At 47.5% G+C, this 13,574-nt stretch overlaps 1 protein-coding gene across 8 annotated transcripts in view; it reads left to right on the plus strand.

Moving 5' to 3' along the window:
* NAV2 (neuron navigator 2) overlaps positions 1–13,574 on the plus strand; it is a 457,796-nt gene that overhangs the window by 281,360 nt on the left and 162,862 nt on the right. For 6 of the 8 annotated variants that reach the window (XM_029583047.1, XM_029583042.1, XM_029583043.1 and 3 more), the window contains 2 exons: positions 4,618–4,855; positions 9,690–9,758. In XM_029583047.1, coding sequence (XP_029438907.1) covers positions 4,618–4,855; positions 9,690–9,758 — 307 coding nt within the window. The remainder of the gene's footprint in view (positions 1–4,617; positions 4,856–9,689; positions 9,759–13,574) is intronic. The other 2 variants (XM_029583045.1, XM_029583046.1) reach the window with 1 other exon arrangement.

Below are 13,574 nucleotides of genomic sequence, written 5' to 3' on the forward strand. Positions count from 1 at the left end.
TTAAAGGTTTGCCTGGGTAACCTGCATTTTCAAGAAGTTTGCAGTTAACAGCACAGCTTTGCATCCTGTTCTGCAGTGGATAGTCGTGCGCACGCGCGCGTGTGTGTGTGTGTGTACATTTAGCCACACTGCGACGTGTCCTTCAGCTTCAACTTATGCATGCAGTTTATGTTTGAGAATCCAAGTGGCCTCGCGTGTACTTAAAGTTACAGGCGCCCTACTGAAAACATCCTTGCCCCTCCCCCTAATGCGTCTGATTCGGGTCATCTTTGTTCAGTGGGCACTCGGTAATCATTCCCAGGCGAGGAAAGGATCTTCTCATCCTTTCCAGTTCACTGGACAGGTCAGAGCCCGTTATTTTTAAAGGGTGTCGTGAAGTCGACATGCGAGTTCATACAGCTGGGAGAAATCTTTTAGAATTAATTTTGGCTTCCCACCTTGCTAAAGGTCCCTGCTGAGCTTGCCTGGGTGTTACTTCTGCAGTGTGCGGTGCTCTGCAGTCGCACAGAGTAAGATCGCCCCAAAGGGTGCTTAGGAGGTCATTTTCAAAGGGGCTGCGCGCGAAAATGTAACATATTATCGTAGAAATGTTCAAAAAAGCCCATTTACCTGCATAAAGTGCATTTATGCATGAATATCCTATGGACAATTCGCTGGCATATATTGTGGCAATTTTCAAAAGCTCACTTAAAACGAGTAAAGTGCATTTAACATGTGTGAAACCCAGTTTTAAGTTTCTAAATCCTTTTGAAAATTATCTCCAAAATGTACATAAATTGCATGTTATTCAATTTCTGTTTTCTTTCTGTTACCTTCGTGGGCCAATGGGGGTAGCATGCGTGAACAAAGGCAGTGCTGCTTCTGACTGCCCCCTGCTGACCAGGGAGAGGAAATGGGAGCACCGAAGCCATTGATAGACAATTTAAATTTATGTAGGAAGAATTAGTTTCATTTTATTTTGTTTGGGGGCAATTGTTTTTTTTAAGCAATCATACACACTACTTACAGTGTATTTTCAGGCAACGGATAACGGCTGTAATGGAAATCTAGGTCATGCATACATAAAGATCTTTTTTTATTGTTGCCAGTTTAAACACATCTGCACTCCAGGAGCTTGTCATTTCTTTAAACTATAAAATACACAATTGATCTTTTACCCTCAAGGTTCAGCCGTTCCTCTGGCACGGGAGATGGGCTGCTGACTGGAGTTTGCAGACGTTTAGCAGGGAACACTTTTGGAATTTCGCCGCTCGATTTTATAATCGAGGCAGCTTAGAAAGTCAGCCTAAAATATGAAAGCAAACATGTGCCGTCCTCTCTGCTAACATTTTCATGTGCGGTTAGTGAAGCTGGAGGCTGAAGAGCAAGTATTGAATCAGTTCTCCTATTTCCTTTAAAAAAAAAAAAAAGAACCAGAAAAGTGAATTAAGCGGACTGTGGGAAAATTTCAGGCCGCCAGCCCCAGCGTTTCCTGGGCTCTCTGAGCTCCTCTCGGACTTGTAAGAGGTCCTGTCAGCAACAGGGCCCTTGGGAAGTCGTGGCTCAGCCTCGGGAAAGCCACAGAGAAGCGGGAGGTGCTGGTACCTGCATCTTGGACTGCTCTCACTGCCAGGTTAATATAACTGGAGCTTACTCTTCTCCCAGTTTTTTTTATTTTTTTAATAAAAACCGTGGGTAGGGGGAAGACTTGAGTTCCTATCCCTTCCTCAGTTTCTTACAAATTTTAATATTTGAAGCATGTGGGAGGTGCTGCTGAGTCCAACCTTAGCTGTTTCGTATAATTTTGTGTGTGTGTGTGTGTGTGTGTGAGAGAGAGAGAGAGAGTGTGTGTGTTTGAATGTGTGTGTGTGTGAGAGAGAGAGAGAGAGTGTGTGTGTGTGTTAAAGCCTTTTTTTTTTTTTTTTTTTTAAATCTTCTGTCGTAACTGCACATTATTGTGCCCCGTTAAATTACATCAGCGCACAAAGCCCTTGGCTGTAGACCTCCCGTATCGTTAATAGCTGGAAAACAAGAGACAGTTTCGGATTGGCTCTTAAAATCTGCTTAATCAAAGCAGGCAAAAAAAAAGTTGCAACCTATCTGTCTTCTGAAAAAATGTGAGAGCTTTGGTTAACCACCAGCAAAGCAGCCCATGAAAGAGAGAGGGGCACAGCAATCCTCTTTAGTTAATTAACCACCAGAGACCTTCCCTTGATGCTGTGAAGTATTTGTTTCAGGACTGTGCAAGAGGGATGTATTTTGAGGAATTTAACCCTTTGTGAAGCTGGGCGGGTTGCACTAGACTGAGGTGCGTCCCTTGGCCTCCCATTCTACCTTATTCACGTTCCTCTTTCCAGAGTTGTCAGCATGGAAAGGGGACGAGCCTGGGGGGGGGGGGGAGGCTGAGGTAAGGACTGGGTTTTACCTTTGCTTTCCCGTAATCGTGCTGGGTCAGGGGGGGAATGAAAGCGGTGGTGGCTGCCACGACAGGCAGAGCTCCCGCCCGCCACCTGCCCTGCCACGATTCCACTGCACCTGCCTGAACTCTTCACGCCTGTTGGCTCAGGTGAGCCCGGCGGGGTTACTTCCGAATGAGCCACGCGTGCAGCTGGAAATGGAGCCAGGATGGAAGGGCGCTTAGCGCTGCAAAGGTCAGAGGCTCTGTAAGGCTGACGGCTTTGCTGGGGATTTCTTGGAGTCCTCTCCTTAATTTAATGCATCTGTGCGCTAGCTCTTCTGCTTCTCGGAGCTTTTTGTTGATTTTTTGTTTTTGTTTTTTTTGTTAATGCTGAGCAAACAAGCTGACTGTGGCGACAAACGTGGAAAGGTCCTCTCCTCAGGAGCGTAGGCGATTTCGGATTGGCTTTTCACCCTTTTGCTGTCCAGTAATTCAGTTGCATTATATCCGGCTCCTTGTTTTCTTTGAGAAGATAACCAGCCCTTTAGGAGTAACATTAATACTTTTTCACAGGGCAAGCATAGATCATTGTTCTTAACCAGGGAGAGCCTGGGGTTTGGGGGTTGTTTTTTTTTTTTTTTTTTTTCACCACCTTTTTGGGTAGCAGCTCATGGAGCACAAGCGCCTGGTGGGCTGTAGGAGGAGAAGCGGTACTGGAAGGGTAAGAAATAGTTTGTGTTGCACAGAGGGATTAAGAAATCGGAGCGACGACGACCTTGCTTAATTTTAAAAGTGGGCATCTCTGGCGCGTCGCGCTCGTGGAGTGTTTCGCGCTCTCCGTGCGTTCTGACGTGAACCACGGCTGCCCGACTCCTCGTTGGTGCGGCTTTGGAGCCCGGCGCTCGCTTTACGAGTCGGATGCCAGCAGATAGGGCGCTGCCCGGGTCACTTGGTGGTAAGGGAGGGAAGATTGCAAACGGGGGCAGCAGGGAGGGAGGGAGGGAGCGCTGCTCCCCGCTAACTTCGATCTCCTGTCCAGGGTTACCCTCTCTCAAGCTGTGGTTTTGCCTTGCGGGTCCTGCAGCCTGCTGAAAGCAGACGCTTTGCCCGTTTCTCCTGTGCCTGGGTGTTTGCCCGGCCTCCTGGTGGATGACGGGTTTTTTGGGTTTTTTTTAAACGTCCAGGTTCAATAACGTTCGTAATCAAAATACTGGTCCCTTGCCCTTTGTCATCTGCGGGATTTTGCCGTGAATGGTGACAGAGGGTGGCTGCAGTCACATCAATTGAATGGAGAGGTCGGCCGGTGACCCAGGGCTGAGCCAAACCTGTGCGGGGCACCCCGCGGTCTGTCGCCTGTTCAGAATATCCACAGTTAATACGCCGGGGGGGGCCTTGCTTGGTTTCCAGTGTTTGCAGAGCGTTTCCATGCCACGTTCCTTGTGGATATTCCGACGTCCCGACTACTTACGGGCTCAGCAGGAGGAGCAGTGATAGCCGCCTTAAGGGTCAAGGTTTATTTTGTCATTTATATAACCGTTGTCTCAGCACAGCCTTCACGGCGGTTAACGTTTCAATAAATATGTAAAAGCGATGAAATTGCAATCAGTCATAAAAGAATTAACAGCTAAAATAATTAAAAGAATGAAAGTCACAAAAAAAAACACATCAGCTGTTAAAAAGTGAAACATAACGCGCTAATGGCTCCAGAGCTGTTTCGGCCGCCTCTTGCAAACTCTTTTTCCTTTTCTTGAGCTATTTTTACAATCCCCTGACTGAATAAGGACGCTCATGTATTACAAATATTGATATTTTTGAGGCTCACTTCCCCTTGATGGATGTAAAGTGCCTTCCATCAGTGATGATTGAAGTCCTTGCGCTGGCTCCCCTTACCAACCTCTTTTGAAGAAGTTTGCACGTTTACCTTGTCTGCGTTTCTCAGGCGAGACGTGGGACGTCGGACGTGGAAGACTCGACTGCAAGCGCTGCCGTTCGCTGCGTGTTAGCAACTCACGCTTCTACGGCAAAATCTTCGCAACCCAGGCAAGCGTCTTCCGCCTTCGTTGCCGAGGCCCCCGTTTTGCGTGCCAGGTGGCGAATAAAATTTCCTGACGTCTTTGCTCTGAAAAGGCAAAAAAAATGTGTTTAAAGCGTGACCGTGCGAGTCTGAAGGCAAAGTCCCCTGTTTCCTAGTGCTCCGTTGTTGCTTTAGCCTTTCCTTGCTGTCTTTTTGTTTTTAACAGAAATCAGGAATGGGAACCTGAAGGCCATTCTCGGCCTCTTCTTCAGCCTGTCCCGCTACAAGCAACAGCAGACGCAGAAGCAGCACCATCACCCTCCGCACCCCGCCGCGGCCTCCCAGCTGGCCAGGCCTCCACAGCCACAGCCGGCCTCCGCTCCGCCCGTCTCCCCGTCCCAGTGCCAGCTCGCCCAGCAACCTTCCCAGCAGCAGCTAAAAGCACAACCGGAAATGCAGTCCAGGTAAGTGCCTGCGATGGAGAAGGTACAGAGAAGGGCGACCAAAATGATAAAGGGAATGGAACAGCTCCCCTATGAGGAAAGACTAAAGAGGTTAGGGCTGTTCAGCTTGGAGAAGAGACGACTGAGGGGGGATATGATAGAGGTGTTTAAAATCATGAGAGGTCTAGAACGGGTAGATGTGAATCGGTTATTTACTCTTTCGGATAATAGAAAGACTAGGGGGCACTCCATGAAGTTAGCATGTGGCACATTTAAAACTAATCGGAGAAAGTTCTTTTTCACTCAACGCACAATTAAACTCTGGAATTTGTTGCCAGAGGATGTGGTTCGTGCAGTTAGTATAGCTGTGTTTAAAAAAGGATTGGATAAGTTCTTGGAGGAGAAGGCCATTACCTGCTATTAAGTTCACTTAGAGAATAGCCACTGCCATTAGCAATGGTTACATGGAATAGACTTAGTGTTTGGGTACTTGCCAGGTTCTTATGGCCTGGATTGGCCACTGTTGGAAACAGGATGCTGGGCTTGATGGACCTTTGGTCTGACCCAGTATGGCATTTTCTTATGTTCTCTTCTCCAGGCAGATTTATTTTTCCCCCTTGGTTTTGCGTGCAGTGCTGATACGCTTCCTGGTGGGGGGGGGGGGGGGGTGAATGTATTTCTCACCGGGAGCTGTTGGAGCTGAGGGCTTCCGTGCATCCGGTGGCCGTTCTGTTTCCTGTTATAAGACACGGGACGGAGTTTAGAAGAGCACGGGGGGAGCTGCGTGCTAACCGCCGAGGAATATAGCACTCGGGGAAAAACACGAACGAGCAATTGCTCGGTTTTTTATGAACTGTGAAATCAGGACAAAAAGCAATGAGGGCCTGCTCTGGCCGTTACACTTTACACATTAATTACTCCAGATTAATCGGCCGCACGAGACGGGACGCCAGTATTTCATTAACCTCCCTGATATGAGGATCTTGGCTCTCGCCCAGTAAGGCTTTATGCTTTCTCCCGGCGTTTTCTGTCGGCAGTGGACTGCAGCCGGGAGCGCCCGTGCCCTCTCTCTTATTCGCGCTTTCGCTCACGTGCGTAAGAGTAGGGAGACGCGCGCGCTTAAGAAAAGCAGTTTTTCACCTGAGCTGCCTTCTAGTGCCGCGGCTTTCAGAGCAAACGCAGAAGAGGATGAAATACACAATCACAAGCGTAGGGCATCGTACGTCCCCTGAAGGAAGTAGGAAGTCCAGGATATAAAGGTGGTTAGGTTCTAAGCTGATCTGCAGTTGCGCGCCGGGATCTGTAGAAGTTACCAGCTGACCCAGTGTGCCCAGTTCTTCGTTCTAATACGTAATAAGGCCCTAGAGCCAAGGTCTTTTGAAATGCTGCTGTAGGTTTTGTGGGGATAAGAAGGTATGTTTTACACAAGCAAAGTGTCCGTCTGTCCGCGGCCTTCCCCGCAGGCCCAAGAGCCACCTGGGAACTTTGCGCAGCAGGGGGTGAAGTTACCTGCCCGCTGGCGAGCGATGCTGCAGACGGAATAGTTTTAACCTTCTGACCGTGCGGCAAAACCGTAAAATGATTCAGGAGCGCGCAGATCCGTTTCAGGGGGAAAAAAAAAAAATTGCCAGGAACGAGGGGGCACTCCGATGCCCAGGGAGTCGGGCTTCGGTGCCGAGCGTTTGATCGCAGCAGGGGCCTGGAGATGAATAACTGGAATAAATGTAGATGAAAAACAAGGCAATAAAAACATCTGGCATGTAGAATTCTGTATGAGGTCATAAAGTCATGCATTGGACAGTGCGATAAACCTCTGCAGGTCTTTCTGAGCGGCCTGCTCAGTGTAAGCGTGGTTAGAGAACGTCCAGGAGATGAAAGAGACCAGATTAGGAACCTGGTCCTTGCCCTTGGCGAGCACCTGAGATATACCGCTTGGGAAACAGATGAAATAGAAGCTGCATTCGGATCTTCTGCAGAGAAACCTTCAGACCGGGCCCCGCTGGCTCAACAGAGGACGTTTCTCCGCATTTTGAACAGCAGAAGTGCGAGTGGCTTCCAACAGCCGTTTTTTTTTTCCCCTTGCTGCTTGATTTATTGTGCCTTCCGCGCCGAACACATTTCTGAGGCGTGCAAACATTTACCCACGGGCATAAACCTCCACGCCACAGAGCCAGGGATCTCCTGAGCCAGGCCAAATACCTTTCGCTTTGCCAAGAAAGCCCAGGGTTATTGCAGAGGATCCCCAATTGTAAAGAAGTGAAAGGGAAGCCAGGGATCAATATGGTCTGTGTCGGGTGGGGGGGGGGGTCCCCAGTCCGGTCCCGGAGTAACTCCAGGCCAGATTTTTCAGGATGTGTAGGGTCCTGGACAGATCAGCTGTGGCGAGTCCCTGGGATGCTTCCATGTGTGGCTGCACCGCCAGCTGACAAGAAATGACAGTGCTTGCGGCAGGACTACTGTGGCAGCCCCGGGCTCCCCAAAGCTTGGGATATTAGCCCCAGGCAAAGATATTAACCCCAGCAAGAGTTACAGCCTTGTACTCCACCCTCCCTCCTCACAGCCCTCTCCACGCACAAAAATTATGCATTCATAATAGATTTTACAAGAAAGAGGACATTCAAAGTACAATCTTCTGAGGTAAAAATATCACTTAAATCAACATGGACATTATATTTACATACACAGTTGTTGATGCCAAATAGAAAACACTGCAAAAAAAAAGACACCTGGAACCCATATGGTATTAGGCCTATTTTAACACATGTGGGATGTGGGCTTTGTCTTCAGAAAAGCATGAGCAACCTGAATTAAAATTACAGTACAGGAAACCTCCCATACCAAAACAGCACTACATAAGAACATAAGAAATTGCCATGCTGGGTCAGACCAAGGGTCCATCAAGCCGTTTCTCGGAGCGGCGACTCGTCTGCCCTTTCCTCCTCCCCTCTGTGACACCCAGCACGTAGCGCAGAGCTCAATGGGCCGCACATGCGCGTCAGAGCTGCTCTCTACTGCGCATTTGTGGTCCATCTGTCAGAGCCCATTTACATTGTAGATAGCGTGTGTTGCTTTTATGTCCAACAGATGGCACTTTTTCCCAAAAAGCATGTTTTTTTTACCTGTCACAGGTGTGACATCTATATAATATAGGTATATAAAAACACGCGCGATTTGGAATGCAACGTTGTGTCAAAATTTCAAAGCAATCGTGAAGAACTTACGGAGATTTAAGATTTTGAACAAACGAACATTTACATTTTTATTTATATAGATAGCTGATGAATAGAAAATCCAATAAATAAAATTAATAAGGATAAAAACAATTCCCCACTCTCCATGCCTGTTTTCCAGTCACCCTGAGTTGTGGATTATTTGGGAGCGGGGGAGTTTCACAGACTTTCTCCTCTCTTTCTCTCGCTCTCTCCCTTATGTACACACATTCTAGCTCACACAGTTATTTATTTTATTTATATTCCACCTCTTTTTCTCTTTCTCTCGCTTAATCACACACATGTTCCTTCTCTCATTCACACACACTCCTTCTCTCTCTCTTATTCACGCACACATACTCCTTCTCTGCTCACTCTCTCATACACACATATGCTCCCTCTCATTCTCTCTCACACACACGCTCCCTCTTTCTCTCTCTCCCTCAGACACACATTCTAGCGCTCACATATATTTATTTTTATATTCCACCTCTCTCTCTCTCTCTCTCTGTCTTACATGTTCCTTCTCTCACCTATGCTCCCTCTCTCTCACACATGTCCTCACTCACACACTTCCTCTCTCTCTTATTCACACACACACATATGCTCCCTCTCTCATTTACATACGCACACACGCTCCCTCTCTCATTCATACACCCAAACATACATACATGCTGCCTCTCTCACATCAGGGCATCTCTTTCCTTTAGTCGGATGAGGTTCGCTGCTGGAGCATCGCTCTCTCTCCTTCTTTTGGCCGTTGGTTGGAATCCATCAGTGACTCCACCAGGCATCTCACTCTCTTCTATCGCTGTTACCCACACCCTCATAGGTATGCTTCCTCATGTAATTGCATGATTTTCACTCCCATAGCACTGGGTTTATCATGCACATATTCATTGTGTGTCTCACACACACACTTACACTCACATACTCTCACACACTCGCATTCACACTCCTTCTCCTTTTTGTGTATACCGACAGGCCAGGCTCCTCTGGTGGTCTTGCTGTCTCTTTTCTTTAGCTGCTAGCGGGATGAGCTCTGCCAGGGTTTAGCACTCTCCTTTCTTCAGACACTGGCGAGATGGGTTTCACCAGCTGCCTCACCGGGCTTCTCCTTTTCCTCCACTGCCGCTCCCTCCCCCGTGTGTGCCATTCTGTTTCTTTGCATGGCTTGCACCCTTGGTAGTGGTGGACCTGCTCTAATCTCCCTGCACGCCCCTCCTCCCTGCCCCAATGAGCATGCATAAGATATGCTTGCATACGGTGGAGGCAGTTCATGTACAATATTCATTGTGCATATCCTGAAAATCACTGGCTGAGGGATCCTTTAGGACTGGGCTGGGAGGATCCACTGCATTATGTGGCATTGCCACAGAAAGCAAATTGTTCAGAATAGAGGGGGCTGACGCTTCCTCAGCTGCCGTCAGATTGCTTATTGCTAAGCGTCTGTGTGCTGTGAGCTGTGCCGTTTGTGTGCCTCGGCGGAATTGAGGCCCCTGTGTGCTTGGGGTTCAGCGATCTCTCTGCCCAGCCTCCTTGCCTTTTAGCAGCCAGTTCTCCGATTTACGGTTTGATGGACTTTATCTGTGTGTCTCCTGCATTCACTCATTTCCACTCTCCTACTTTTCTTTCTTGTTATGCAGTGCCTCATCCAGGGACGCATCTCAGAGCAAAAGCATCGTGTTCTCTCTGGGTCAGAAAAAGATCTCTAGGTTAGCTCGTCTTCCTGTACCGGCCACGCCGCTCCAGGGTGTGCGTAGAGACCGTACTGTAACAAGAACCTGTGCCTGCAGTGCAATCCGCCTGCAAAGCATTTTCGTTTGATTTGGAGTTTGCTTGGTTTGTTTCCTGTTTTGCTTTGCGTGAGGTTTTCCCTGTACGTCCCTAACCCATATCCCATTTTGCAGCACAGGGCCGCGTCTCCTAAGGTTGTTGGAAGAACAAACTGATATTTTGGCATTTATTATTTCATGAAGCTGGCTGACCCTGCCTGCTGATCTACGTTTGGTACAATAAGTTGCTTTGAAAATGAGAAAACGCCACAGGGTGAAAAGCCATAGGACACAAATGCAGAGTGTCTGGAGTTGGAAGAGCGGAGGGAAACCCCACCTCTGCTCCTAGATTCCCTCCCTGCCCCGTGCTTGAGCGCGGTTAACCTCCCTGACCCGAGATTCAGCATTTCCATTCTGTTCATGTACCTTGAAGGGGGGGGGGGTCCCCACGGGTGTAGAGAGGAGACTTGCAGCTGCCTGGCTGAAGTGCGACTCTTCATCATCTCTCGCCTCTGTTAGGTACTAAAACCCTCTTTTCTACTCAGGGCCACATTTACCAAAAGCTTTACTAAAAAATCTTTTGATAGCACGGTTAACAGAACAGAGAAGGCAGGACTGAGTTTGAGAAGAACCTTTTTCAGACTCGGAGGGCCAATCGGCCAAATGTTTTAGGTGAAAAGAGCTCAAAGCTAAATGCCTAATCTGAAAAAAAAATTGAAAAAGGTTGGCTGCTTACCCATCAAGTTGGCAGAAACTTCCACCTGTAAAAAAATAAATAAATCTGAGAGCATGCATACTTGTAGCCACATTTGGGGGAGGTGTTACCGGGAACGTATTTTGGACGTGATCGGAAATAACACGTGTAGATTGTGCATTATTTTCCTTACGAATTCTACTTGCGTAAATACATAAGAGTGCAAGTTTCTGCAGGTTCAGGTTTCCGAAGTAAAATGTATGCGCGTACTTTACCCTTTGAAATTGGCGCAGAGCTTATGGGTAAAAAAGTGCCCAGACGCTTTGCCCCCAAAGTGTAGAGAGAATTAAATTCACCTCTTTGCTGCCTGATGTTCAGCTAATCTTTGTCTAACAATAACTAAGGGGCTACCTCTTCATGGAAGCCGACAATCTGAGAAAAACCTTCAGCCGCGTAAAGTGGCAGTCAAAATTCGAGCCCCTTGGACGGCCAAACCTATCTGCTTAGCGCTGGAAATGAGCAGCCGGTAGCCAGATCATCTCCTCGCCCCAGGAATGCCTTCAGGGATCGCCCGCATTTGAAGTGGGAGAATTTTAAAATGTTGGTTCTGATGGCCTTAACTTCGGGAGCTGGCTGGCCTCCCCTCTTTGAATATCCTCCCTCCATGTGTCTCTCATGATGTCGTCTGCAGAAGGGAACGCATCCAGTCTGACGTGAGTGGCTAAAAGAAATGGGATTATCTGAGCAGACGTGGACTGAAAACCACAGAGCGACTGCCCAGAGGGCCCATGCTCACGCTCTGTAACGGTTTCAGCGTCATTAATTCTTTTGGTAATTATTGTGATAGCATTAACTGTTGCTGGCTGTGCATTGGCTCATGGTCATCATGTTGCTGGTTGATGGCGATATAAGGTCCGTATTCAACCAATGGCCAGCTAGGAAAGTTGAGTTAGTCCGCGCCGGTGAATATGCCGGCTATCTTGAAATTGACGGGACAAGTTTATCTGGCTAACTACGCCTGCTCTTTGGCTGTCCTGAAGTTATCCTGAATATTAGCCAGATTAATGCTGAAAATCAGTGTTTATCTGGCTAGCAGCCAAATATCCAGCCTCGCCCTGGAATGACTTGACCACACCCTACCCCGGATTTATCTAGCTAAGTCTCGGGCTGTCAGACTAGGATCTTTAAATCCCAGAATTTGTCCAGCTAAATGCCAAACTTAGTAGGACAAATACACTGAATGCGGATCTTAATCATCTTTAATTTTGGTGTAGGGGTGCACTTTGCTATCCTTCCGTTACTTAGTACCCTGTCGAAAGGTTAATTATAACAAACTAATTTGTTTCTCAGTATGATCATTGTATGCACTTTGTTATTTTGGGTGAGTAATTATTAACCTAAAGTTCCCTGCTCATGTACTGAGAACCCCCAACCAGCTCTTCTGCCTCTCCACCTCCAAAACGCGCAGAAATTTAATACAGCACAATCCCTTTCACGATGTCCGCAGAAATAAATTTGCAAGCCCTGGCCATTTCTAATTAACTCCAGAGTGTGGGCACCTCTGTGACTTTCATACCCTGTTAGTACCATTTCTCCTCTTCCCATCTCTTGCATCATTTTTGTACTGTTTTCTGATCTCATCAGAAGACCGGGGGCGAGGGGGCTGGAAGTGTGTTGCTGCGTTTTATGGTTGTTACTTTACTAATTCGATGGAGAGTATCCCCCAGGACTCTGTTTACCAAACACTTTACCCAGGAGTAGAATTTGGGGAAATGCCTTTAGTGGTTAGAAAAAAGCAGCAGAGGACCTGGAGTGTCCGGTTAAAAGTCCTGCTCCGAGCCTCTCCCGCCATCACGTCACTTCCAAAGACCCGCCTAGGACAGAATGGGGAAAACGATTCAACTCTTTGTGCCTTTGAGTACGGTTTAGATACCTTGTTCTACTCTGAGAAAAGATCAAGGTTTCTGAAGGGAGGCGGTAGAGTGGCCTAGCGGTTAGAGCAATGGGGGGGGCCACAAAACATAGTCGGGTATGGTTAACCGTGTCGACCGCAGCTGTTAAATCTATTAGTACTAGAATATACCTCACCACTTTCTCTAGAGAGTATCACCTAGGAAGCAGCAATTAGATAGGACAGCACCCATGCATGTGCCTGTCTCACTGACCCGGGCATTTGTTAAGGAAAGTATAGGCACTCCGTCGGGGCAGTGTAAAGTAGTTAGAAAGGATGGCAGTCTCTTTCCAGCCTCAGCTCGGTCTTTGTGGCATTCTTCCAGATGAATTAACCTTTGAGGGCAGCAGCGGTGTTGGCGTTCCACAGGCAAGTCTGTTCTGTGTCAGGACCTACAGCAGCCTCTAGTGTTAGCCCTGTGCTTTGGTCCTTGGTGTGGCCATTTCAGAAACGAACGACTAAAGGTTTAACGTTGAGCGTGGCCTCTTCAAGTATTTAAAGTTGCAGGTGCTGCTGCGCCGTGGAGGTTATGCATGGTTGTGAGCATCTTATCTACAAAGTGAAAATGATACAAATGGTATTCAAATAAGGAAGGTACATTCTAGATGCACCAGAAATCCTGCTTTTCCCAGTCTAATCGTAGGTTCTTTTGAATAAAATATTTAAGGAGCAGTATCGGTGAATATCTTTTAGATGTGCCTTCCCAGCCAAACTGAAGTAAGGGGACAATTTACAGGGAGTCCACTTAGCTGCAAAATCTGCCAGTATACCTTGTACCTAATTTTCAAAGCAAAAGTAGTTCATGCTTTCCTTTTGAAAATTGCAAGGGGTACAAAGTGCTCGTGGACTTGTGCAGCTGCTTATTTATTTATTTATTTATTTGCTTGGGTAAAGTTTCAATGAAAAATAACGCGCAGATTTGAAAATACAGTTTACGTGCGCTATTTTCCAGTCCCAGCATGCACCTCCAGAAACAGCGTCCCTCGGTCATCTGCTTAAAAGTTTGCATGGGTACCGTTAACCGGATTGGAAGAAAAATTTTAAAGGACGCATTCGGTTCAAGGATTGACAAAGCTATCTTGGCCATCACTGTACAAATAGCCCCGTCTGT

This window comes from Rhinatrema bivittatum, chromosome 17 (assembly GCF_901001135.1).
Source record: "Rhinatrema bivittatum chromosome 17, aRhiBiv1.1, whole genome shotgun sequence".
NCBI lineage: Eukaryota > Metazoa > Chordata > Amphibia > Gymnophiona > Rhinatrematidae > Rhinatrema > Rhinatrema bivittatum.